General features: G+C 39.6%; 3 protein-coding genes, 1 non-coding gene and 3 pseudogenes across 4 annotated transcripts; 5 read left to right on the top strand and 2 right to left on the bottom strand.

Annotated features, from left to right (window-relative positions):
- Positions 1–8741: 8741 nt before the first annotated feature.
- LOC144704289 (CURVATURE THYLAKOID 1A-like protein) lies at positions 8742–12080 on the bottom strand. Its single transcript, XM_078576655.1, has 5 exons — positions 11899–12080; positions 10078–10178; positions 9778–9885; positions 9403–9474; positions 8742–8922 (listed from the first exon to the last, which is right to left on the bottom strand). Exons 1-5 carry the CDS (start codon positions 12038–12040, stop codon positions 8857–8859), a joined length of 489 nt encoding a protein of 162 aa, XP_078432781.1. The 5' UTR covers positions 12041–12080; the 3' UTR covers positions 8742–8856.
- A 533-nt stretch (positions 12081–12613) lies between these two features.
- LOC144705052 (U6 spliceosomal RNA) lies at positions 12614–12715 on the top strand. The gene has a single exon (XR_013581957.1). It is a non-coding gene; the product is annotated as a U6 spliceosomal RNA (small nuclear RNA).
- Positions 12716–13117: 402 nt separating this feature from the next.
- On the top strand, positions 13118–13229 carry LOC144705050 (U6 spliceosomal RNA; annotated as a pseudogene).
- A 402-nt stretch (positions 13230–13631) lies between these two features.
- Positions 13632–13745, top strand: LOC144705053 (U6 spliceosomal RNA; annotated as a pseudogene).
- A 58-nt stretch (positions 13746–13803) lies between these two features.
- LOC144705054 (U6 spliceosomal RNA) lies at positions 13804–13919 on the top strand (annotated as a pseudogene).
- A 405-nt stretch (positions 13920–14324) lies between these two features.
- On the bottom strand, positions 14325–19428 carry LOC144704737 (ultraviolet-B receptor UVR8-like). Its single transcript, XM_078577262.1, has 11 exons — positions 19288–19428; positions 18947–19091; positions 18764–18874; positions 18081–18141; positions 17885–18003; positions 17298–17383; positions 17012–17213; positions 16558–16611; positions 15461–15571; positions 14774–14830; positions 14325–14683 (listed from the first exon to the last, which is right to left on the bottom strand). The coding sequence occupies exons 1-11, from the start codon at positions 19323–19325 to the stop codon at positions 14453–14455; spliced, it is 1215 nt and encodes a 404-aa protein (XP_078433388.1). The 5' UTR covers positions 19326–19428; the 3' UTR covers positions 14325–14452.
- A 2792-nt stretch (positions 19429–22220) lies between these two features.
- Positions 22221–25348, top strand: LOC144704743 (uncharacterized). Its single transcript, XM_078577269.1, has 5 exons — positions 22221–22633; positions 23048–23141; positions 23356–23393; positions 23496–23631; positions 24849–25348. The coding sequence occupies exons 1-5, from the start codon at positions 22277–22279 to the stop codon at positions 25262–25264; spliced, it is 1041 nt and encodes a 346-aa protein (XP_078433395.1). The 5' UTR covers positions 22221–22276; the 3' UTR covers positions 25265–25348.
- Positions 25349–26042: the final 694 nt, after the last annotated feature.

The raw sequence follows: 26042 nt of genomic DNA, 5'->3' as shown, positions 1-26042 counted from the left end.
TTACGTAAAGTACTTTGCCTCTTGCCTTGGCGATCCTCCTATAGCAATGACCACCTCTCTTAAGCGTTGAACAACATCCCCTAAGGAAATAGCAGGAGAATCATATTCCTCTGCATCCATCACATCATCAAGGTTTGTGAGGTCTACTTCGTCAATGAAACTTGACTCAGGGTCATCGTCGACGACATTGAGTGCCTTCAATCCAGCCTGCATAACTAAGTTGATCACATGCGCAATACACAAGACATGTCTCTTTGCAGTGAAACGGGCGTTCACTGGCGGCAACTCTCATTCTAATATCGCCATCATTATTGCGTTATTGGAAGCATTGTCTGTCGTAATAGCGCACAACTTCTCACACAACTTAAATTCTGCAAGAACTTCCAACACAATCTCGCTCTAGCACTCCCCAGTGTGCGATCCCTCCAACTGGTGTATAGCGAGGACACATTCACACATTTTCCATTCTATGTCTACCCAATGAACGATGAGTCCTGTAAATGATATTCGATTCGCAGACGTCCAACAATCCAAAGTGATGGCCACTCTATCAACACTCTCCAGTTGGTCACGAATACCGCTCTTCAACTCAATATAAATCTTGAAAGCTTTTTCCTTCACAACCCTTGTCGATGGAACGGATATCTCCTCTTGTGCGATGGATCAAAGCGATCGGATGAAATATTTCTTACATACAATGATCCACGGTGAGGCTGATTGACATATGAAACGTACAAGATCTTCTTTTGTCGTCTCTGACGAGCGACCAGTGAAGTACAGTTTATCAGTACCTTGTTGATCAAAGATGTTGGCCACCGATGGTTGGTTAGAAGAGCTGCATTCTTGAGCCTTCAACTCGTTATACTCTTTACAGTGCACATTTTGCAAATGTCGCCATAGGACCGTGCTGAAACTATACTTATTTTGCTCTACTGTCATGACCCCAAGTACGGGTTGCACAAAGATTTCATGTGAACACCTTTGGCTCCACCTCTGTGAAGTGTATCCATGCAGCGCATTCATTCTTTCTTTTTTTCTTCTTTCTGCCGTGGCCAACACTCCCCTCGGACGATGAAGAGCTTTCATGGGAACCAGAAGCATATGATAGAGGTGCCCTAGGCATCCTAAATTACAATTGTAAATTTATACTACTCAAAAAATTCATCCAATACCAAACTAAATTCCGACATTGTTTGATGTGCACTCATAAAGTACAAATGTTCAAGCAGATTCATAAATCGAAATGTAAGAAATTTATGACAACTACAATGTTGAAATGTTGATTCATACATCATACGGGTAAATGAAGAAGCAAAAAAGTGAACTATATGATAATTAACAAAAAAATAAAAATTCTCCAATCCATGTCCCATTTATCACATAAATACGCACCTTAATAAACGCCTCCGAGGCAAATTCAGGAATTGCTCTTATGGTTATGAAGAAGACAGAGAACACTGAGTAAAGCTTTGTATCGAAAGGCAAAAAAGAGTAAAGATTCTCAGCGATGACTCCTGCGAAACAACAATTAGCCAGAGAGAGAGAGGGCAATCAACATAGAGAAAGGGAGATAGATCAAAAGAGAGAGAGAAATCAACAGAAACGTACAGCCGAGATAGGCCCTTCTAGACATATATATATATAGAGAGAGAGAGAGAGATCAACAGAGAAAACGAGGGATTGATTATAAAAAACTTCAAATCAAAACTGAGGTTCAAAGTCGGGATTAGAATATAGCAATAAACCCAGATTTGATGTTCATGGCAGAATTCGGATCGAACTTTAGGAACAAATGTTTTTAAAATGATAAAATACGGCCAAGCCCGGGATTTCATCAACCAACTAAAAAAAATTCCATGTACAGAAAAAGAGAATAGAACATTTAATTATCCTCACTAAAAATGAAAATGTCACCTGCTCAATCCTTGCTATTAGTTTAAACCTTAGGTGCCTGCTACATAATTAAAATTAGCTTCTTATATATGTATATATATTTAAATACAATTGAGAATCTAATTTCAATCAGAGGTAATACAGTATTCAAATTTCAAAAGAGACGTCCATGATTATTTCATCAATGAAATAAAAAAATATTGTTAGACACCGAGGGAAAAGACTACAAACAAACTTTTTACAACATTAAAATTCCCAAATACAACCAAGAATGATTATTTCCTCTATGACTTAATAGAGGAAATAAAGGTTTCAACAGTCCAAATCTTAAAAAACAGAGTCTCAAATGCACTTTAATTGATACTAACATTTAAAGAGAAAACCAAGAAAAGAGACGAGAGAAACACGAGTTCTCAACTTGTGACTGATTAAAATTTATCCCACCCATCTGGGCCAAGGCCCTTATTACACTCACTCTACAATTACCACATCAGCAACAGATAATCACATCTGAAGGACATAAACTAAGCTGAAACCTAGAGAGACAGAGAGAGATCCAATACAAAGAAGCGAGAAACAAGAGTTCTTGAGTAGTAACTGATTAAAATTTATATCACCCATCTGGGCCGAGCCGCTAATCATACTCTATCTGCAATAACCACATCAGCAACGGATAATCAAAATTGATGGACATAAACTAAGCTAAAACCTAGAGAAAGAGAGAGGGAGAGACAAACAAAGGTCCTTGCCCAGCAGCCGATATGTATTTTTTCTTACAGAGAGAGTAATATGGAGAGGGTATGGGAGAGAGACTTATACATGTAAGGATAGAGTAATATGGAGAGGGTATGAGAGAGAGAGAGATATACACAGAAAGAGAGTAATATGGAGAGAGTATGAGAGAGAGACTTATACATGGAGAGAGAGAGAGGAATATGGAGAGGGTATGAGAGAGAGATTTCTACATGGACAGAGAGAGTAACATGGAGAGGGTATGGGAGAGAGACTTCTACATAGAGAGAGAGAGAGAGACTTATACATTGAGAGAGAGAGTAATATTGAGAGGGTATGAGAGAGAGATTTCTAAAGGGACAGAGACAGTAATATGGAGAGGGTATGGGAGAGAGACTTCTACATAGAGAGAGAGAGAGAGAAACTTATACATTGAGAGAGAAAGTAACATGGAGAGGGTATGAGAGAGAGACTTATACATGGAAATATACTTCCGGATCGTCTCGGACGGGGACGAAGGACGGGAAGGGACGGACTTCGTCCCGATCTACGTCCGAAATAATCTCAGGGACGAAGGACGGGACGGATTTTCATCCACCGACAAAAAATCCGTCCCGTCCAATTATCTCGGGACGATTTTTCGTACCGTCCAGTCCTCCTGGGACAAATTTTTTCATCCCGGATGAAAAACGCTCTTCTGGCGGAGCCCCGACCTCCGCAGCGGCGCTCAAACTCCCCTTCCCCCCTCCTCCCCCGCCTCCCTCTTCCTCTTCAAATCCCTCATCGCCGCCTACGCCCGCAGCGGCCATCTCCCCTCCGCCCTCTCCGTCTTCCTCTGCCTCCCCTCCCCCGATGCTATCTCCTTCAACGCTGCCATCGCCGCCTGCTCCTCCGCCGGCCACCACCGCCGCGCCCTCCTCCTCCTCTGCCGCCTCCTCCGCCATGGCCTCCCCCTCTTCTCTGCCGCGCCCTCCTCCTCCTCCGCCGCCTCCTCTGCCATGGCCTCCCCCTCTCCTCCGCCGCCCTCTCCCCGCTCCTCCCCTCCCTCGTCTCCCCAGATGCCACGTGGCAACATCTCAACCGTCGGATGTGAATCTGGCGGTTGTATGCCTAGATTCGTTCGTCCCTCGTCCGGGGGCCCCGGACGGATGATTTTTTTGTCTCACGGGACAAAAACTGTCCCGTCCGGTGGCCAGCGGATGAATTTTCGTCCCATAGGTTGTCTGGAGATCTCGGACGGGACGATTTTTCATCTCGGGACGAAAAAATCGTCCCGTCTGCGTCCCGGAAGTATACATGGAAAGAGAGAGTAATACGGAGAGGGTATGAGAGAGAGGTGTATACACAAGAGAGACTAATATGGAGAGGGTATGAAATACATTTATACATAGAGAGAGAGTAATATCAAAGCGAATTCCACACTTACCTGTGGTAAATGGAGATAATGACATCTGGGCCAGATGTAAACTTTGCCCAAATCTAGAGAGGAGAGAGAAGCAAGAGTCCTTGACCAGTAAAATATTTGAAATAATCTCTACCATCTGGACCGAACCCTATATTACCTTCTCTCTACATGAACCACATCAGAGACATATAACCAATTCTGGAGAACATCAACTCTGCTGAAACCTAAATAGAGTGAAAAACAGATATCCTACAGAGAGCAGCTTTGTCAACAACCATGCATGTATCTTGATCATTTTCTCTCTCCCTTGATCCCTCAAAAAACCCTCTTATAAAATGTCAATGCCATCACCGATGGAAAGAGAAACAAGAGTCTGTGAAAAAATGGTTCGAATTTCCTTCAGAACAAACACCGCGGTTCCAAGCAAACCCATCGATTCAAACAGCTAAAAAGAGACATACAAGATAAATTTTTTCAGCAATCAAATACTAACAAAAACAATTGATCTAAAAACAAGACAAAACAATCAAGCATCGTACTAAAAATAGACACAGCCGGGAAAATCAAGATAGAAAACAAACTGAAGTCGTACTTAAAAATGTATTAAATTCTTGGAAAAAAACGAACCAAAAACTTAAAAATTTGAAAAAATCCAGCATCATATATCCGCCTCCACTTTGATCCTCATCCGAATCTGGCGCTAGAGCTGCAAGTTTGGCGTAGAGCTGGCGTATCGGCCAGGAGAAAGGGCGAGGATACCCTTAAAATGTCACGAAGCTCTGTGGAGTGAGCAGAGAGCAGAGAATAGCGAGGTGAGACTAGAGAGTAGAGAGTATGAGAGAGAGACGGGGATGGGGTGTGTACGGGCCGTCGTTGAGAGAGATGGAGAGAATGAGAGTATGAGGGGGAATGGGAGAGGCAAAAAGGGAAGAATCGAATGTAATTTTTTATAAAATCCTTTACAAAAAATTTGCACAATTCGCACAATACAAACCGCACACGGGTGTGTGCAAAGTTCTGTTCGTTTCCAAGTTTGTTATGTTTGGAAATCCAAACATAACACACAATTCGCTCCAATTCGCACAGAAGGAACAGAACGACCATGTCTACTCCCTACTACTCCCTCCTAATTCCTACTACTCTCTACTTCCTACTCACTACACCTACTACTCCTTACTCCCTACTACTGCCTACTCGTTACTGCTCCCTATTCCGTACTCCCTACTCCCTACTGCTCCCTAGTCCCTACTTACTACTCCCTACTACCCACTACGACGTACTTCCTACTACTCTCTACTTCTCCCTACTACCTATTGTGTACTCCCTCTTTTTCTCTACTTGTTACTCTCTACTCTCTATTCCCTACTTGGTACGCTCCACTACTCCCTACTCCCTACTACCTACTAGTCTCTACTCCCTAATCCCTACTCTCTACTCTCTACTCCCTATTCCCTAGTCTCTATTACTCCCTACTCTCCATTAGTCCCTACTCCCTACTCCTTACGCCCTACTCCCTACTCCCTAATCCCTACTCACTACTCTCTACTCCCTACTCCCTAATGCCTACTCGCTACTCTCTAGTCTCTGCTCCCTACTTCCTACTCTCTACTACTCCGTACACTTTATTCACTAATCACTACTACCTATTCTCTACTCCCTACTCTCTACTACTCCGTACACTTTATTCACTAATCACTACTACCTATTCTCTACTCCCTACTCTCTACTACTCCCTATTGCTCCCTTCTACATGATGAAAAAATATGTGGCCAGAAAACCAATCGCACATTCCACATCTTGTTCCATGTTCATTAATAGAACATATTCATTATAGTGCACGTGTGATGTTTATTATGAAGTCCATGTATACATGATCGGAATTAGTGAATTATGATGAGATCGTAATACAGAGATCACTAGGCTCTAAGCATGTGTTCTAAACATTCCTTTTCAAAGGATATGCGAGAAGGACGTCAAAGTATCTGGATATAATAGCATTATCTAGCCTCACTCATATGATGAGTACGGCTGGTCCCATAGCCATTAGTGTGGAGACACTAAGAATAGATAGTTGGTGCTCTTTAGGGGAAAGAGTTCATTGAATTGATCCGTATGAATCCCTGAATGGTATTATACCAAACTGTCAATCAGGTTGATTCACGTAATGATTGTGTAAGTGGTCCTTAGACCTGAGACACCAAAGACATCTTGTGGACAGACAGTTGCACTTTGATTATGGCCAACGAGTCTCTAATTATGGGGATTCTAAACGATCTTAGTTCGGGTGTATCAAGAAGTTCACAAAGACGATTGAGTAGTCAATATGGGATCGTCCACCTTCGGAATAAGTGGTGATAGCTCAAAGGAAGAAAGTGCGATGAAGTCCTGGCTGCGGCAGTGAAATATTGGAGAAGAGTTCTCCGATGATTTCCGAATGCATCGGTACTAACTTGGATGAAGGATTAGGGTTTTGATTGTTGACCATACCCTAAGTCATCCTAGGAGCGTCAAGTGGATGAGGGACTATACATACACTGTAACCGATGACGAACAGGTTCCATGAGTGATCAATAAACACTCTTTTGTATCTTCTAGAACACGAGGTGTAGCTTGGCACCCCACGTGTTGGAGACTCAGCCTATCGTTGGGTTAAATCAATATTACATTAATTAATCTATATGTCAATATAGTTAACTAAGTTGGAATGCCAATAACAGTTATTGGGCCTTTGGATTCGTTAACTAGACAGATACATGGGCCTAGAGGGTCACACGCAAATGGTCTTTTGGACGTCGGAAAATATACTTCAGTTTTGGGTGTTTTATGAAAAATACCCACTTAGTAACAAAAAGGGAAGGCCCTGAAAGAAATTAACCCATGCCAGAATTGTTTAGGGGCCCTTCCCCTTCTTCTCCCTTCTCCTCACAACCCCTCTCCACTCTTGATGCGATAGGGACGACGTAACGATGACGATAGAGAAAGAACGAGGCCCGTTGAAGACAAGGAGGAGATTCGATGTGCCGAGGATTGCGTTGATATGTCTAGAGGCTGCACACTTGAGCAGCTCAACTAGTCTCGCTCTGGGATCTAAGAAATCACGAATGTGATATGTGCAAAGGTACTTCCTTTCATGATTTTAATGATGCCGTTATGATTCTATTGTGTGTCTTCCGCTACGTGGAATCTTCATCTTCATCCATGTCAAGGCCACTAGAACCCAACTGTCATCATAACTATGAAAATAGTTCAATTATTTTGATGAGTTCACATGTTTACTTATAACTTTATAAAGTAATTTTTGACCCAATGGCCTTTTCTACTGATTACACCACAATGTCAGAGCTTCTGTGCCCTTTTCAACTGATTTTCCCCTTGCGCCATGTGTTGTTTGGAGTCAAAGAGTTTTGTTAGGGTTTTACATTTAATGTCAAAATATATTTAGTAATAAATGCACTATAATCATAAAATAATGATATAGTAATAAAGAGTAAGATTGATGTGCCCAAGTTTCAATTGTTCAGATGTAGACACGATGGTGCTTCAGATTTAAAGCTTGATAAATAAATATTTTAATCACCAGATCTATATATATTATCATCTAAAAATGATTTTCCAGATAAACTTATTTTTAAAAAAATATAGAAAATATATGAATCTAGAGATATCATAATGGACCATGGGAAATTCCAAATTTTATTCATTCCTTCATAATTTTAATTCTTAATTATGTTAAAATAACATGTGTGTTCATGTGTTTTTCGAGAAGCAAGAACAAAAGTGAGAAAAGCGAGTAAATTTTGTTTTGTTACCATATCACATGTAAATTTTGAATTTGACTATCAAGTCAATGTTGGATTTTAGGTTTAATACAATTACTGATCCCATGGGTAGCCTCATTAGACCTCATGAAGGACATAGCTTAGGATCATCAGCTTTGATCATGCTACTATGCCTTTTATTAAGACATTGCACAATAATCCTTAAAAAGTTCTTTCTGCTTCTGCCTGTTTTTCAGTCCATTTAAAACATTTGCTTACTTATTGTTCTGCTGATATTATATCATATTCCATTTATAAATGCCCTAGTATATCTGAAACTGAGGTTTTCCCCATATACCTGCGGAATAAAAATAGACTTTGATTTGAAGATAATTTTAATTACGAATTGTGAACACGACTATTTATTTCTTCAAGATTAATTTGATGGAGCACCTTCTTTTATTGCCCATCACCTACTGTCCTGAACAAGATAATTAATTTAATTATGTCAGAACCGAGGCGGTTATTGATTCAACCATCACCCTAGATTATCTTATTCCATCTCTGTTTGATGGTGTCAAACAGAGATGGGCCCAACATGGCCAGACTAGAAAATTATTTATTGGCCAAAAAAATAGTTTAAATTCAAGACTAGAAAATTATTATTCAACTTCAAGGCAATTCGACTTCCATTTCATATGCTATTGCTTCATATCTTGATAAGTAAACAATGTTAGTCTCCAAATGCTCACGAAGTTGAAAGATAAAAACCCCTAATTGTGTAATTTCTTAAGTAAATCTAAAGTGATATGAATTTACCTTGCATTCTCACAAATTCAATATAAATCAGAACTTTAACAGGGGTTTCAGAACTATTATACATGAAAATCATATTTCCACTCAAGAATAACATGATGGCAGAGAAATTTCGAATTTCTTCACGAGGCAGCACAGGACAAAAGAAATTCTTGCAACAAAAACGATGGGGCAGTCTTTACACAACGAGTTTGCTCTGTCTTCGATACAATTATGGCTCAGGAAGGTCTAGAACAAATCATCCGGTGATAACTAATCGGTACCTGCAATCTTCTTCTTCAGTTCTTCAATGTCGGTGGCCAGTTCTTTCCTGCTCGACTGAAATTACCATAGCAATGTTTTATCAGCAACTTATACTATAATTCTTTTGCGAACCAGTGAAGTGCATCATTTGGGATACTTTATTTTTCATAAGATTTGCTTTTCTGGCCTTCCGAATTTTCCATTCAACCAGTTTAAACTTGGAGATTTGAAATTCTTGGCAAAACTGGGAATTACCGTGAACTGCTCGAGAGATTTAAAAAAAATCAAGAATACTATACAACAAGATCTCAATACTTTTGCAGTTTTAATTTAGTTTAGTTCTTCTGATCCACAACAGACCTAAACAAGCAATACAACCAAAACATAGCAACTTAAGAAACAAGTTTACACAGGAAAAAGTTTGCGCACGAAAAGGTTTGAATGTATAAGAAGCTTATAAAAGAAAAAATGGAAACCTAGATCAAAATCAAACGAAAATCAAAACTGTAAAAAGTTGAGAGTATTCAGAATGACACAGACGGCAACGTAATGTACCTTGAAGAGAAGGTATCGGTAGACGAACCACCCAGTGTACCCGAGACCCACCAGTTCCATAAATTTTGGGAGCTGTGATGAGAATGAAAGCATTGATATCGATTAATACTGAATATTGATACCAGCATTTTAGAACTCTGTTAATTTTTTACAAAATATGAATCTCAAACATTGAAATGGTTTCCATTAAATATTGATATCAGCATACAAAAACTTCAGATAATTTTCACCAAAAATGTATTTCGAACATTGAGATGTCTTACATTAATACCGATATCAGCAATTTACAAATTTGATAAAGTTTCACAAAATCTGTACTTCTGAAACCTTGAGATCGAATCAAATAAAAGAGATAGAAGCAGAGGAGAAACCCACCAACGGAACAGAGTTGATGGCTCCAATAACAATGGAAGACAGCCATACTGCAACAAGAGCACCTCCACCATAGAGTAACACCGTCGACTTGTTGTCAATGGCATCCCACTGCAAATTTTGGCATAATTTAAATTTACTATTTTTTTAAGAAATAGACACAAAATCAGTGACCCTCCCATCTTGATAAACATATATGATCGTTAAATACACATAAGGACTAAAGGGCCAGATCGGGGCCCTCAGTCCTTTATTTTTTAAAACTAAAGCAATAAAGTTGATTTTTAGGGAGAAATTAAATACCTTCTCCTTCAAGTCCGCCAAGAGATCATCTGCTTGCACGGCACCGGAGCTCTCTTCAGATGAGCTTGCCTTCACCACGAGCCGGGAAAATCTGCGAGCATCTGTTGGAATAAAAGAGGTGAAATTAAACTTGATATTCTCTGAAATTCATAGATATATTAATAACTTAAATGTTTAGATAACAAAATTAATCATTTTATATCAAGTTAATTTTCACTGTTAATACCAGAGATAAGAATAAGTAAATGATGGATCGATATTGTATTGTTGCTCACTGTCCCCAGAGAGATGTATCATAAAATTTACTTTTTATTTTTTTAAAATCATAAAATAATTGCATCTTTGCTTAGAAGAACTATTTTTATGAAGTTTTTGTAGGCAGTCTACATCAACCTCCAACTGAGAAGCATTCAGATTTTCAACGCCTTCCAAAATCCACAAAAGAAACATGTTAATTGGGATTCAACGGAAAGAGTAAGATCAAAGCACTGACGGACCCAATTTTAGAAGCATTCAAGCTGGAAACATCCTCCAAACTCCACAAATAAACCCAAATGATGAAAAATATACTGAAACCAATCCGCGACCATCAGCAAAAAAATTGTAATCGACATTAAAAAAATACTTAAAACCAATTCGACACCTTCAATTTTTTTTTTAATCCAGACTATGAGGAAAAGGTAAAATTGAATCAATGCATTAAATACCAACTCCGTCCGAGAAACATTCAACCAGGAAAAATCATCCAATATCCACACACAATACTAAATAACAGAAAATATACCGACAACAATTAGACCTCAAAATAAACATTTAAATCGGAATTCCCCAGTCCCCACCTGAGAAGTAATCAATCTGATAAATTCCTCAAAAGTTATACTGACACCAATTCCCCACCACCCACGAAAACATGAAAATCGAAACACCGAATCACCAAGACCCCATCCGAAAAGCTTAAAACCAACGGGCGCCCATTCAAACTCCAGGGCGAAATAAAAACAAAAAAAAGAATCCCCAATACCAATCTATCAATACCCCAACACTAGTCCAAAAACCACCATCCAAATTCAACATGGAAATCAAAAAACCCAAAAATCCCCAACACTAATCCAATATCCCCCCCATCCAAACTCTACAGAGAAATTTAAAAAACCAAAAATTACCGACACTAATCCACCAATGCACTAGCACTAATCCGATAAGTCCTATCCAAACTCCACAGAGAAATAAAAAAACCCAAAAATCCCCAACACTTATCCAATGTCCCCCCTCCGAAATCTACAGATAAAAAACAAAAAATCACCGACACTTATCCACCAGTGCACCGACACTAATCCAAAAAATCCTATCCAAACTCCACAGAGAAATTAAAAAATCCAAAAATCCCCAACGCTAATCCAATAAACCACATCCAACCTCCACAGAGAAATTAAAAAATCCAAGAATCCCCAACACTAATCCAATAAACCACATCCAACCTCCACAGAGATATCAAAAAACCAAAAATCACCAACACTAATCCAATAACTCCTATCCAAACTCCACAGAAATTTCCAAAAGCCAAAAATCCCCAACACTAATCCAATAGCCCCCATCCAAACTCCACAGAGAAATCAAAAAAACCCAAAAACCCCCTTCACTAATCCAGAAAATCCCATCCAAACTCCACAGAGAAATAAAAAAACCTAACAATCCCCACCACTAATCCAGAAAATCCCATCCAAACTCCACAGAGAACTCAAAAAAACCAAAAATTCCCAACATTACTCCACCAATGCGACTGCTAAAAACAACAACAACAACAATAACAAGAACAAATACCGGAAGCGAGAGAGCAAGAGACTGCCCTGCGCCTGGGCGCGGAGAGCCGAGGAAGAACAACGAGAGGGAGCGCCCGCCCGCCGCAAACCGGCACCGCCGCCGCCAAACCCGCCGCCGCAGTCGCCATCGCCGCCGCCGCCATCGCTCTGCTCTCTCTCTCGCGCCCGTTATCTCTCCGCTCTTCCTTTCTTCTTATTATGTTCCCCCTCTTCTCCTTCCGCCACGTGTCCTCCTCCTCTCTTCTGATTGGCCCCCTCAATCTCCCGTATCCTCCCCCCTTCTCTTCTCAGCCCCCCATCCCCAGATAATATTACCCACTTATATTTTCTCCTTATTTTCCCTCTTTTTCTCTAATTTCCATTTTCCACTCTCCAAATGACGGGTAGTAATGGTCGTTCTGTGCTGTTCGTTTGAAACAAACACAAAATTCACACAAAAGAACCGCACAGGCCCTTGTTCTTTGTTCGGTTCTTTTTCTTTTACAAAAACGAACAAAACTCGCACATTCGCAAAAAATTAGACTAAAATTCGCACAAAGCGAACAAAAGAACAGAACACGGGTCTGTTCGATGTTCTGTTCGAATTCGTTTTTGCTCTGTTCGGAAATCCGAACAGAACGAACAATTCACACAAATTCGCACCAAAAAAACAGAACGACCATGTCTATTGACGGGTGACCGATGACGTAACCGACGGTAAAGCGGACCGAAACTTCGTCCCTTCCGGACATCCGGTAAAATTGGAACGATACAGAGAAGATTAGCACGGCCCCGGTGACGTGGCCCGGTAAATGCCACATGAATATAATTACTGTTTTTAATTAATTCCCCTGTTTCCGGTGTTTTAATTAATTCCTATGTTTTTAATGAATATTGTTTTTAATCACAAGCCTGGCAAAGAGACCATTAAATTTGGAGCGATACAGAGAAGATTAGCGCAGGCCCTGCAATGTCGCCAGGTTAATGCCACGCAAATATATTTACTGTTTTAAATTAATTCCCCTGTCTCCGGTGTTTTAATTATTTACCCTGTTTTTAATAAATATTTTTTTTAATCACAAGCCTGGCAGAGAGACCAGTAAAATTAGAACGATGCAGAGAAGATTAGCAAGGCCCCTGCAATGTCGCCAGGCAAAGGCCACACAAATATAATTACTGTTTTTAAGTAATTCTCCTTTTCCGGTGTTTTAATTAATTCCCCTGTTTTTAATAAATACTGTTTTCAAACACAAGCATGGCAGAGAGACCGGTAAAATTGGAAAGATACAGAGAAGATTAGCATGGCCCCTGCAATGTTGCCAGGTGAAAGCCACACAAATATAATTACTGTTTTTAAGTAATTCTCCTTTTCCGGTGTTTTAATTAATTCCCCTGTTTTTAATAAATACTGTCTTTAATCACAACCCTGACACAGCGACCAGTAAAATTGGAACGATACAGAGAAGATTAGCGCAGCCCCTGCGATGTCGCCAAGTGAATGCCACACAAATATAATTACTGTTTTTAAGTAATTATTCTGTTTTCGGTGTTTTAATTAATTCCCATGTTTTTAATAAATACTGTTTTTAATCACAACCCTGGCAGAGTGACCACTAAAATTGGAACGATACAGAAAAAATTAGCACGGCTGTTGCGATGTGGCCAGGCGAAAGCCACACAAATATAATTACTGTTTTTAAGTAATTATTCTGTTTTCGGGTGTTTTAATTAATTCCCCTGTTTTTAATAAATACTGTTTTTAATCACAAGCCTGGTAGAGCGACCAGTAAAATTGGAACGATACAGAGAATATTAGCATGGCCCCTGCGATGTTGCCAGGTGAATGCCACACAAATATAATTACTGTTTTTAAGTAATTCTCCTGTTACCAGTCTTTTAATTAATTCCCATGTTTTTAATAAATACTGTTTTTATTCACAAGCCTGGCAGAGCGACCGGTAAAATTGGAACAATACAGAGAAGATTAGCATGACCCCCCTGCGATGTCGCCAGGCAAAGGCCACATAAATATAATTACTGTTTTAATTAATTATCTTGTTTTCGGTGTTTTGATTAATTCCCCTGTTTTTAATAAATACTGTCTTTAATCACAAGCCCGGCAGAGACCGGGCCGGGCCGAAAGTTTGTTGTAGAGGGTCAAGGAGTTGACTGGATGATTTCAGCAGGGGAAAGGTGATTGGGTGAGACGGCATTGACCTACAATTTAACCTTGTCTCCCTTTTATTTCTGGTTTCTGATTGTTCACAGACAAACGTCGGAATGGATGACAGACGACGCAACGGATGGTTAAGGAGACCGACGATGGACTTTCATCTGGCACGAAGCTCGGTGGTTTGCTTTCCTCTTTAGTGACCAAAAATTTGTCCCTTCGGAACATCCGATAAAATTGGAACGACAAAGAGAAGATTAGGGTTTAGGGTTTAGCTCTGCCATGTCGAAGCCACACAAAATAAATACTGTTTCAAATCCATTCCCTTGTTTTCGTCATTTCCTCTCGTCAAAAGCCGAAGAGATCACAGGCCAGATTGAACTGGAAGTTTGATGTATATACAGAGTCAAGGAGTTGACTGGGTGACGTCAGCAAGGGGCAGGTCATCGTCTGAGTCGGCGCTGACCCAGGAGGCGACGGCGAGGGTGTGGCGGCCACCGGAGGCGACCGAGTCAACGCGCCAGAAGCCGGCTGATGGCTTTCCTCGAGGCGGCGGGAGGTCAATGGGGACCTCCATCGGATGACCCGTCGTGACCTTCTTGCCGTATCCAAGCCGCCCGTGGTCGCCGCGGCCGTACTGCAGGAAAAGACAGTTATGCCCTCGTTGACTAGAGCTTTCGGAGACTCAGTTGACCAGGAATTATGCTCATTGGATTTTTATACTCACAGAGAAAATCCGACCGTCCTTCGTTCGAGCTACCGAGTGGGTCCCGCCGCAAGACACCTGGAAATTGCCGTTGAGAAAAAAAGGTATTGCGCAAAATATGGAGAAACAAAAGGGAGTTATTTTTGTCCTAATTTGGGAAGAGAATTACATGTTAGAAATGAAGAGTGAGACATGAAAGGAAGTTATAGTAGAGAAAATAGGAAAGAAATGTTAAGAGGGAATGATTCTAATCTGGGGTTCCCTCCTGGGAAGAAAATGAATTGATACACATGTAAAGCAATAAAAAGGGGAAATAATACAAGAGAAACAGAGCCATATGAAGAGAAGACGAATGGAGGAAAGAATATGGTTCTAATTCGGACTATCTACCATTGAAGAAACTCACAAGATGTATAATCCTAAAGAATATGGAGAGAAAGAAAGGCTATGATGATGGACGCATTGATTACGTATCCATGGGGAATGTTCTTGGAAGGGTATACAGAGAGAGAGAGAAGAAGAAGAACAACAATCGCGACAGGCCTGGATCTGTGCCTGAATTCATCATGAGAATCTACATCCATTTAAAGGGAAACTCACCAAATGACAAATGACTAAAATACACTTCATAGGGATTAGGGATACTAAGAGACTACCTCATAAAAGTATAGAGAAAGAAAGATAGAGGGGGAAGAAAGTGAGAGAGACCTGGGCAATGAGTTGACCATCCAAGAGATGGACTTTTTGTGGCACCATCTTGCTGCTCTTGTCATCTCCAAATCCAAGCCTTCCGTGCTCGCCCCTCCCCCAGGCGTATACCTGCAGTGGCATTGGTCCCCTTGATCAGTTTCAAATTAAGGAAGTATGATCCTAGGGCAAAGTTAGTTTTATGCTTCTTAATTTTGGAGAGGCAAAATTATTCATCCGGGGTTTTCACAGAAATGTTTGACAGAAAAGAAATCTTCCGTATGATTTTTAATAAATTAATTAAAAATACGCATGCCAGGATTGATTGATGATAAAACTATTATGATGAGATAGAGTTGGCGCATGATTATGAATTTGTCATCATCATCATCGTCATCATTGTCCCAAAATTTTGGGATACAAGGGATGAATGACGGAAATGACCAGACTTTGACTAGTGATGACAATCCATCGTCATCGTCATCGTCCCCAAATTTTGACATCTTTTTTGGTCCTAGTCTAGTGATGAGAATATGACTCGATGATGGCAATTCAGTATCGTCAATGTCATCCCCAAATTCTGGTATCCGATTTTGGTATGAGGCTAAGGATGAGAGGAAGATGAGACGATGACAAGACAATGATGAATTCAACACAAGCATCATTATCCCCAACATTAAACCAATGGAGAGACAATGATGAGACAGTAACCAAAAGATGATAATGTGGAGGCCACGAGATAATGACAATTCGTCATTGTTGTCCCCAAACTTCGGCATCTGTTTTTGGTACGAGACTAATGACAAGAAAACGAAGAGATCATGACAAAGCAATGAGGAGACAAAGAGACGACGATGAATTCATCAGAGTCACCCCGAAATTTTAGCATCTATTTTGGGTGTGGAATTAATGATGAGACGATGACTAGATGATGACAAGGAGATGACAAGACAATGACAAAGTCATCATTGTCCATCGCCGTTGATGCAGAATGATGCAAACCCCAGATTCAGACAATGAAAAAAAATTTCTTTTTTGAAAAGAAAAAAAATTCTTCTCCCCCTCATAAGCGTTCACAATGACAAATGATGATGAAGAAGAATTAAAGCAGTGTTCACCTCCCCCTCAGCTGTTAATGCAGTAGAATGCCACCCTCCAGCCGCAATATCAACCTGCAAAAATAAAATTAGACCAGAAACGGATTTTAAATAAATCAGAGTATTGATAGACTAGATGCAGTATAAAGAGTGATTAACCACATCGTAACAACAAAGAGATTCATCCAGCTAATGAAAACTAGTAGGGATGAGGTTCCTTATTTTATATTTTATAGACTCATAGGTGTCTATCCATCTGTGTCCAAAATATTACAGTTTTTCCCATTCTAAAAGACCAAAATACCCCTTGTGGGGAGAATTACAGGAAATACCCCTTTGCGGTGGTCTTGGGTCATATCACCCACCAACTCTGTAGGTTCTCTGATGCTTGGAATAAATATTAATCGCACATATTAAAAATATAACTTATTTCACTAACTAAAATTGATAATAATGGTATGCATTTAACACAAACCAGGTTAAGACCAGATAACCCCTGAACAGGAATAGGCTGTGATGTTGGTTGCGTGTCTCCAGTTCCGAGCTGGCCATATTCATTATTTCCCCACGCCCAAAGCGTTCCATCCTCAGTAAGAGCCAAGTTGTGGAACGCGCCAACGGCGATCAGCTTCACTTTTTCGAGACCTTGTACACGTACAGGAGTAGATATTTGCTTTCTAAATAAAAAATATAAAAAAGTTAAAAATAAAGGTGAATTTGATCAAAGGAATGATGGCAAGAAAACTGAAAAGAAAGCATACATGTCTCCTGGGGGCCAAGGTTGACCCCAGGTCCACACGTGTCCTTCACTGGTAAGGACCACAGAATGGGTGCCACCAGCGGCTACCTGAGAAAATAACTTAAAGGTGATTGGCTAAACATGAAAGTCATATTTTTCTGAAAATAGGGACATTATTTAAATCAACTTTGATGTGTCGACATGAATGTTAATGCTGAATTCCATCACTTGAACAGTTCTGCGGGTACATAAAAAATCATAACGCATTAATCCACTGCCATCAATTGGTAACATGAGAATCAGATTTATCTTTGAGAATCAGGTTTTTTTCTAAAAATGGGACCGTATGTTGAATCAACTTTAAAGTCCAGACGTGAACACTAACGTCAAATTCAATCGCCTTTGCATTTCGGCGGAGAAGAAAATTCTCATCAAGCACTAGTTCACCCATAGAGAATTTAATCTGATTGCCTAAGCATGAAAATATATATTGTTTCAGTCAGAATTATAATAACAATAATGATGATTTAAGTTGGAGCACGATAAATGTCGAAGAACTCAGAGCATCAAAAGGAGTTTCCAAATGATTAAAGAGATAATTTTCCACACCTGACGAACAGCTAATCTGGGAGCGCATCGTTGTGGGATAGGTATATCTCTTCTAAAGCTTCTGGTGTTTTCATCCTTCCACATAGGCTCCTCCCCACATTGTCCATATTCATTACCTCCTGAAAAATCATGAAAAACTAAATTTTGTAGAAGACATCCAGAGTATAAAGCGCCAAAGAAGATCAGAAAGTCATACCCCACGCATAAGCACGACCTTGATCATCGACAGCAAGACAATGCCACCCACCAATTGCGGCCTGTGGATCAAAGAACACAAGATTAACAATTTAAATCCGTCACCAATGACCTCAGAGGAAGAAACATTGTTCAAATAAAGGATACGTTAACAAAACGAGATGGTCATTTCATGTCTCAATCTGAGGCACGATCGAGGAAGAAGCATAATGATTAAACGAGATGTCTCAAATGATTAAACGAGATGATTAAAATTCTCTAGTACACTGACTTTCGAGGAAGAAGCATAATGATTAAACGACATGATCATTTCATGTCTCAAATGATTAAACGAGATGGTTAAAATTCACTAGTACACTGACTTTCGAGGAGGAAGCATAATTCAAATGGAGGATATGTGTACACAATGAGATAGTGGGATTGTGTTTCAAACAGAAAGATGATCGACGAGTACAATATTTTGTAGTTCAAGTCCACCAATCCACTGACTTCAAGAGGAAAAAACACTGTTCAAATGATGGGTATGTATAATCTACGAGATTGTTGTCTCATGTTTCAAATTGAACTATGATCGAAGAACCTAATACGCGCAGTTTAAATCCGCCAATCCACTGAAGTAAGGAGAAAAACTATCGTTCAAATTATAGGTATTAATGCACAATGAGATGATTGTTCTGATCCTACCTGAACGATTCTAACATCAGAAAGGGCTTCTACAAGGCTGGGGACACTCTCGGTCTTCTTGTCAGGAGGATGTCCAAGCGTGCCTCTCTGGTTCCATCCCCAAGTAAACAACTGCGTTCATCTGACAAAAATCAACAAAAAACGAAGAAAAAAAGCTAAAAATGGTGATAAAAATCAGCCTACATTCCCATTTTCGCGAATCGCCAGAGAGTTTCTACTTCCGGCGACTACTGAGACGATGTTCTTCGTTTCCAGAGACTTCACGCTATACACCCAATCCTTCTCCTCCCAGCTTCCCATTCCCAGTTGACCATCCTCCCCCGATCCCCTGTGATCCATACGCCAAAATCATCTCAAAAAATGACGATTTTTTCAATGACAAAACTTTTGAATAAATCAACGAACTGCTAAATACGATCAGAAAACAAGAAAATCAAGCAAAAAATACGATGAACGAACAAGAAAATCGGAAAAAATACAATCAGAAAACAAGAAAATCAAGCAAAAATGCAAGATCGACTGACCAAGCGAGGACGATTGAGTTCCCGCCGTCGCCAGCCATCGTTAGTCTCCAGTGGAAAACTAAAGCTGAAGAACGTTCTTTAAATTCTATCCCTCAAGCGCTAAACCGTCCGATGAATACTTTCTCTGCTTATCAACCGTCAGGATTCTCCCACGTCGCTAATTGAAGTAAAGCTCTTTACATATCCTATATTTATTATTATGGTTAATAGCACGGTACATCCCAAACTATGTCCAAAGTCTGCAAGTTAACTTTAGCTTTTTTTTTGGGTACGGTATATCCCAAACTCACTAAGTCGTCTGCGATATATCCCTGTGATGACGTGGAGTCCATCGTGGCTGCCAGGTGGATCTCTGGCCAGATTTTGACTTGGCGGAACCCACCTGGCAGCCACGTTGGATTCCACGTCATCACCGGGATATGTCGACCTGCCAAGGGTTTTCCGATAAGAGAGAGAGAGAGAGGCATTCTAGAGAGAGAGAGAAGGAGAGAGAGAGAGGTTCTAGAGAGAGAAATAGAGGTGTTCTAGAGAACAACAGCGTTCGAAGCAGGGTAGAGTGAAGGATAATCTCCGTCGTAGAGTGAAGGAAAATCTCTCCCTCCCCTCTCCCCTCCCTCTCTCTCTCTCTTGAACCCTTGATAAATCTCACTCTCTTTCTCTCTCTCCCCCCCTCTCACTCTCTGTTCATAAATTTCCCGCACTCTCCTGTGCGATTCGATTCGGTCGGGTCTCTCTAGGGCGCCTCTCTCTCTCTCTACAAAATGCCTCTCTCTCTAGAACACCTCTCTTTCTCTCTCTAGAACCTCTCTCTCTCCCCTTCTCTCTCTCTCTAGAATGCCTCTCTCTCTTATCGGAAAACCCTTGGCAGGTTGATATATCCCGGTGATGACGTGGAATCCAGCGTGGCTGCCAGGTGGGTTCCGCCAAGTCAAAATCTAGCCAGAGATCCACCTGGCAGCCACGATGGACTCCACGTCATCACCGGGATATATCGCAGACGACTTAGTGAGTTTGGGATATAACGTACCCAAAAAAAAAGCTAAGGTTAACTCGCAGACTTTGGACATGATTTGGGATGTACCGTGCTATTAACCCTTATTATTATCACCATTTTATCCAAATCCTGGGGGTTCGTGGCGGCTTTTGATTGGAACAGAAGAGATGTTCACGAACTTCGGGTTCACCATACCCATTTAGCATCCGCTAATTGCTTTTCTAGTTTTTTTGTTCTCACTCGAATAGAAAAATTATACTTAAATACATAATTTTATTTTCAAAATTCTGCTATCTTTTATTTATCTCTGTTTTTTTTTGTTTCTCGTACTAATATAATTATCATTAAGTGTTTCCAATTTTAGTTGTAAACGTCTGATTCAATTCATATTTATTGTGCGAAATTCATATTTATCGTTGCTTTTCTATCTCTTTGTTTCACGCCCAAAGTTTTTTTTTTTGGAAATGCGGAGTGTAATATCCATTCGATATTAGAGTGTACTGTTGTATTTTTTGTTGCTTTTATAGACAATTCAATAAACCCGTTTAGTTTCCGATAGTTGATTTTCTCTCTTAAAGTGGGAAATTTGGGAAATGTAGAATGTAATATATATTCAGCAGTTTTATATTTAGAGTATTATATTTTATTTTTCGTATTATTTTATAAACGGATTCAACAAACCGGTTTAGCACCCGATAGTTGGTTTGCTCTCCGAAAGGAGAGGAATTACTGAAATGCAGCATGTAATATCCATTCTATATATATATATATTTTGAGTATACTATTGTATTTTTCAAATTATTTTATAAATGGATTCAATAAACTCATTTAGCAACCCGTTTAATCTTAGATTGATTTTACCTTTAGAGGATAATGTAGTTATAAAATATTATTCCAAAACGGATTAATTAATTTTGAATTATCTTTGTTTTTTTCCTTCGAAGTGAAAAATTAATATTTAAATATCATAATCTAAGATCCATTTTACATTCAACAACATTCATTTTTTGAGGATATATTTATATTTTTGAATGAAGCAGATCAATGTCGAATCCATTGTACCCGTTTAGCACCCGATAGTAGTTTTCCTATTTTTCTCTCTTGCTCGGAAAGAAAAAGAAATATCAAAATACCATTATTTAATATCTACTTTACATTCAATCTGTTAATTTTAGAGGATATATTTATATTTTTTTATTGAAGCAGAATAAATACCACAAATTTCGGATCCACTGTACCCGTTTAGCATCCGATAGTAGCTTTTCTATTTTCCTCTTTCGCTCCAAAACAAAAGGAAATATCGAAATACCATGATGTAATTTCTAATTTACATTAAGTCTGTTAATTTTGGAGGATATATTTGTGTTTTTTATTGAAGCAGAAAAAATACCACAATTTCGGATCCACTGTCATCGCTTAGCACCCGATAGTAGCTCTTCTATTTTCCTCTCTTGCTAGGAAAGAAAAAGAAATATCGAAATACCATTATTTAATATCTACTTCACATTCAATCTGTTCATTTTAGAGGATATATTTGTGTTTTTTATTGAAGCAGAAGTAATACCATACATTTCGGATCCACTGTACCCGTGTAGCATCCGATAGTAGCTTTTGTATTTTTCTCTACAGCTCGAAAACAAAAAGAAATATCGAAATACCATAATGTAAAATCTACTTTAAATTAAGTCTGTTAATTAGAGGATATATGTATATTTTTTATTGAAGCAGAATAAATACCACAAAAGTCGGATCCACCTAAGAAAAATACTTGTATTTTTACCCGTTTAACACCCGATAGTAGCTTTAGATTTTTCGCTCTCGCTCGGAGGGAAAAGTAAATACTGAAATACCATAATTTAAGATCCATAATTCAAGAGTTCATTTCTTTGAGGATATATTCGCAAATTTCAAATTATATATCCGTTCAGTTATCTTTCTCTCTCTTATCTCCCGCTCAACGGTGAGCTAGAGAGAGAGAGAGGAGCAGGTAGAACAATGGCGACAGGGTTGATCTCCTCCGGCAGCCCTTGCAGCGTTCATGGTGCATTCAAGCGTCTTGAATGTCCCATGGCGATCTCCAATTCTTCGAGATTCGTCGTTGCTCGCAATCGCTCAATTTACTTCAGTCGTGGCCGAGAAATCAAGTACTCGTCCAGCGAATTTCTCCCGATGAGAGAATTGAGCGGAGGCCGTGGAGTTTCTCGGATCTTCGTCCAAAGATGCAATGCTAGGAAAAAGGATGATTCGCCTGAGGATGCGGCTATGCTGAATTTCGCCGCATTCCAGCAGGCTTCCCTGTGGATTGCCGAGGCGGCTTATATACTTTGGCTCTTTCTCCTTCCCTACGCTCCGGTTGGTACATCTCTGCCGCGGGTTGTTTTCGTGATTTATTAGAGATTTGAGAATTAGATTTTTAACTTTGTCCAGGGAGGTGTGTAAAGGGGATATTCCCAATTGTAGATATAATTTCCGCTGATATCTCTTTTTCCATTGTTGAACAGCCTGATTTGATGCCAGAAAGATTGTATTAGCTTTTTAACATTGATCCAGGGAGAGACATGCAGGGGATTTTTTATAGATATAGTTTCCGTTGGTATATGATTAGCTTGATTTGATGTTAGAAATGTTTTATTAAAATCTAAAAATTGTTGAGAGAAGTATTCAATCGATTTATTATATTCCGTAATTTCGTGAAGGGAAGTTTCTAAAATATGATAAATAATAAATCAATAAATTCTACTGACATCAGCGAATTTGAATTTCCAGGGAGATCCAGTCTGGGCAATCTCGCCTGCGACTGTCAGTGAATTGATTGGCCTCTCTTTGAATTTCTTTTTTGTCCTGCCGATCATGAACCTGGGTACATCTCAACCTTTCTCAAATTTTCTAGAATTTTCATGGCCTCTGCTAACGCAGTGTCGTGTTCTAGCAAAATCCATCTCTTTTTTGCTAAATTAGTTTGTTCATCTATTCTTTCATTTTCTTCCCATCAAAATTATGGATTTGCAACTATTTCGAGCTCCAGAGGAAGCTTAAAAAACACTGACTTTGTGTCCTGGTTCATGGCAGTGTAGCCGGGATCAATGTTCTTGAATCGCCAGTCATTCATCCGGTACGGATCAAGTAGAATGAAGAAAAAACAAGCATAAAGTGGAATTATATTTTTCGCCTAGTGTTTTTTTAAACGCATTCAAATATTCATCTTTCTCCTCAGATGGCAGAAGGATTATTCAACTTTGTTCTTGGATGGACTCTGATGTTCGCTCCGCTTCTGTTTACCGATAATCGGAAGGACAGATTCAAAGGCTCTCTGGACATACTATGGGGACTCCAAATGTTCTTAACAAACAGTAAGTTTCATAATTTTGTTTATCGGTCTCATCCAATATCTACCAGCAAGAACATTACCAGCGATCTAAGTGTAATGGGAACTTTCTCACTTGATCCTACCTGATATAACTCAACACGAACGTTGGCTGATATTTAATTGTAATTCACAATTTTCTCTGCTGGTCTCTTCCGATCTTACCCAGAAGAAACATTTACTGATCTTTAATTGTAGTTCGAAATGGTGTTCACTCGTTTTATATTTCAAAAAAAGAAATTGTAGTTCGAAATTTTCTCACCAGATCTCACCCAATTTAATCCTGCAACATCATTTACAGCTATTAAAATTTTGTTCAAAATTTTCTCTCCTGTTCTAATCTGATCTTATGCAGCAAGATTTTACCAGCACTTTCTCTCTACATCTCACTGATTTAACCCTGCAAGATCACTTACAGCTATTTAATTATGGTTGAGAATTTAAAATTTTACTTTCTTTATCTCATTAGATAAACCCATAAAGAGCATTGACAGTAATTTATATATGGTTCAACAATTTCTGTTTTGATCTCATCTGGTGTAACCCAGAAACAACATTTACGGTTATTTATATATAGTTTAGCATTTACTAATTTGATCTCACCCGATGTAACCCAGGAAGAACATTAACAGCTATTTAAATGTAGTTCAAAACTTCCTCTCTTGATCTCATCTGATCTAAATGACGAATATATCTCATAATTTTAACTGCTATTTGAATATAGTTCATAATTTTATGTCTTTATCTCATCCAATATAACTCAGAAGGAACATTAACTACTATTTTAATTGTTTTCAACATTTCTCTTTTTATCCCTTTTGATACAACCCAGAAAGAACTTTTTTCTTGAAAGATGATTTAAGGCGGTCACCGGACAAAGCGGTAACCAGAAAGAACATTAACAGCTGCTTAAATATTATTCAATTTGGTCTTGTTTTATTTCATATGATTCAACCCAGCACGAACATCAATAGTTATATTATCTTGCAATTTAACTGATCCTTTCTGTGGATTTTTAAAAAAATACATAGCTTTCCTGATACCCTTTATGTTCATCCAGAAAGAACATCAGCAGCTTTTTTAATGCGGTTCAACGTGTCTTTCTTAATCTCCACCGAATTAACACAGCAAGAGCATCAACAGATATTTAAATATTCTCCCTTGCTATTTAAAATGTTTGCTGATTTTTTTTAAAATCCTCAGCTTTTCTGATACCCTATATGGCTATTCGGCTGAACCAAGCAAGAGGAGTTGATTCGCCCAAGGAACCATACCTAGCGGTCTCGGCGTTGACCCGGGCCGCCGGGACGGTGGCGGCCGTTGGTGGCGTGGTTTGTGGGCTTTCTCTTTGGTGGGCCGTGGCAGGCCGGCCCGACGCCGGCTTTGGCGGGTTGATCGAGAGGGTTGACTTCTTCTGGAGGTATGTTGGGTCAGAGAGGCTGGCTTATGCCTTTCTATGGGACATTCTCCTCTACTCCATTTTCCAGCCATGGTTGATAGGAGACAATTTGGAGAACATTCGGGACGAATCTGCGGGTTTGGTGAAGATTCTTAGGTATGTTCCTGTTCTTGGCCTGATCGGTTATCTTGTGAGTCTCAGGAAGGATAAAGATTTCTAGACTCGTTTTCCTTCTACATTTATTTATATATGTCCAGAAGATGTTTGTTAATTGATACCACAACAATGATACTTTGAACTTCAATTCCTTGTGTACTTATCAATACTCGACTACAAACGATAACAATCAATAACAATGTCACTCAACTGAATGTAGAGAAGATCGCTCTCCCGATCGATCTTCTTCTCTCTGGCAGCGAACTCCTGCTGCACTGGCCTCCAGTCCCCTCGACCGCTTCAATCTTGAAAATAACCGCCGTCAGCCATTTCCCGCTCAAGTTTCCCTTTAAAGGATCTGTCACGTGCGGCCCTGCACGTGTCAGTAACTGAATTTCTTTGTCTCTTCCTTCATCTCCGATACTTGCGCGTGAAGAACGTATCAATACTCTCCCCGTGTTGATTCAGCTTGTCCTCAAGCTTGAAGTTGGGAAAGCTATTTTGGAGTTGATCAACTCGTTTCCATGTAGCGTCATTGTTGAAGAGATTTGCCCAGTGATATGGTCCCATCTGTCGAGACCATAATCAGGTCACTGTAACGCAATAGTTCAAAAATGAAATGATACTTCACGTCTTCCACAAAGCGTTCACGGAAGGATGGGTTAGGGATATAGGGTGTAGGGAGAGAGGATAGAGATCTTCCCGGGGTAAAGAAGAGAAGAAACGGGAAGGGTGAGGGAGATGACGAAGGATTGCCGGAGAGCGGTCGTTTCACAGCAGGGGGACGACGTCGGGACTGTGAGCACGAGAGTGAAGAGTCACGACCAGGAAGAGAAGGAGGG

This window comes from Wolffia australiana, chromosome 6 (genome assembly GCF_029677425.1).
Source record: "Wolffia australiana isolate 7733 chromosome 6, ASM2967742v1".
NCBI classification, from domain to species: domain Eukaryota; kingdom Viridiplantae; phylum Streptophyta; class Magnoliopsida; order Alismatales; family Araceae; genus Wolffia; species Wolffia australiana.
Note: the sequence above shows the minus strand (reverse complement) of the source record. Positions and strands in the feature narration are given on the sequence as shown.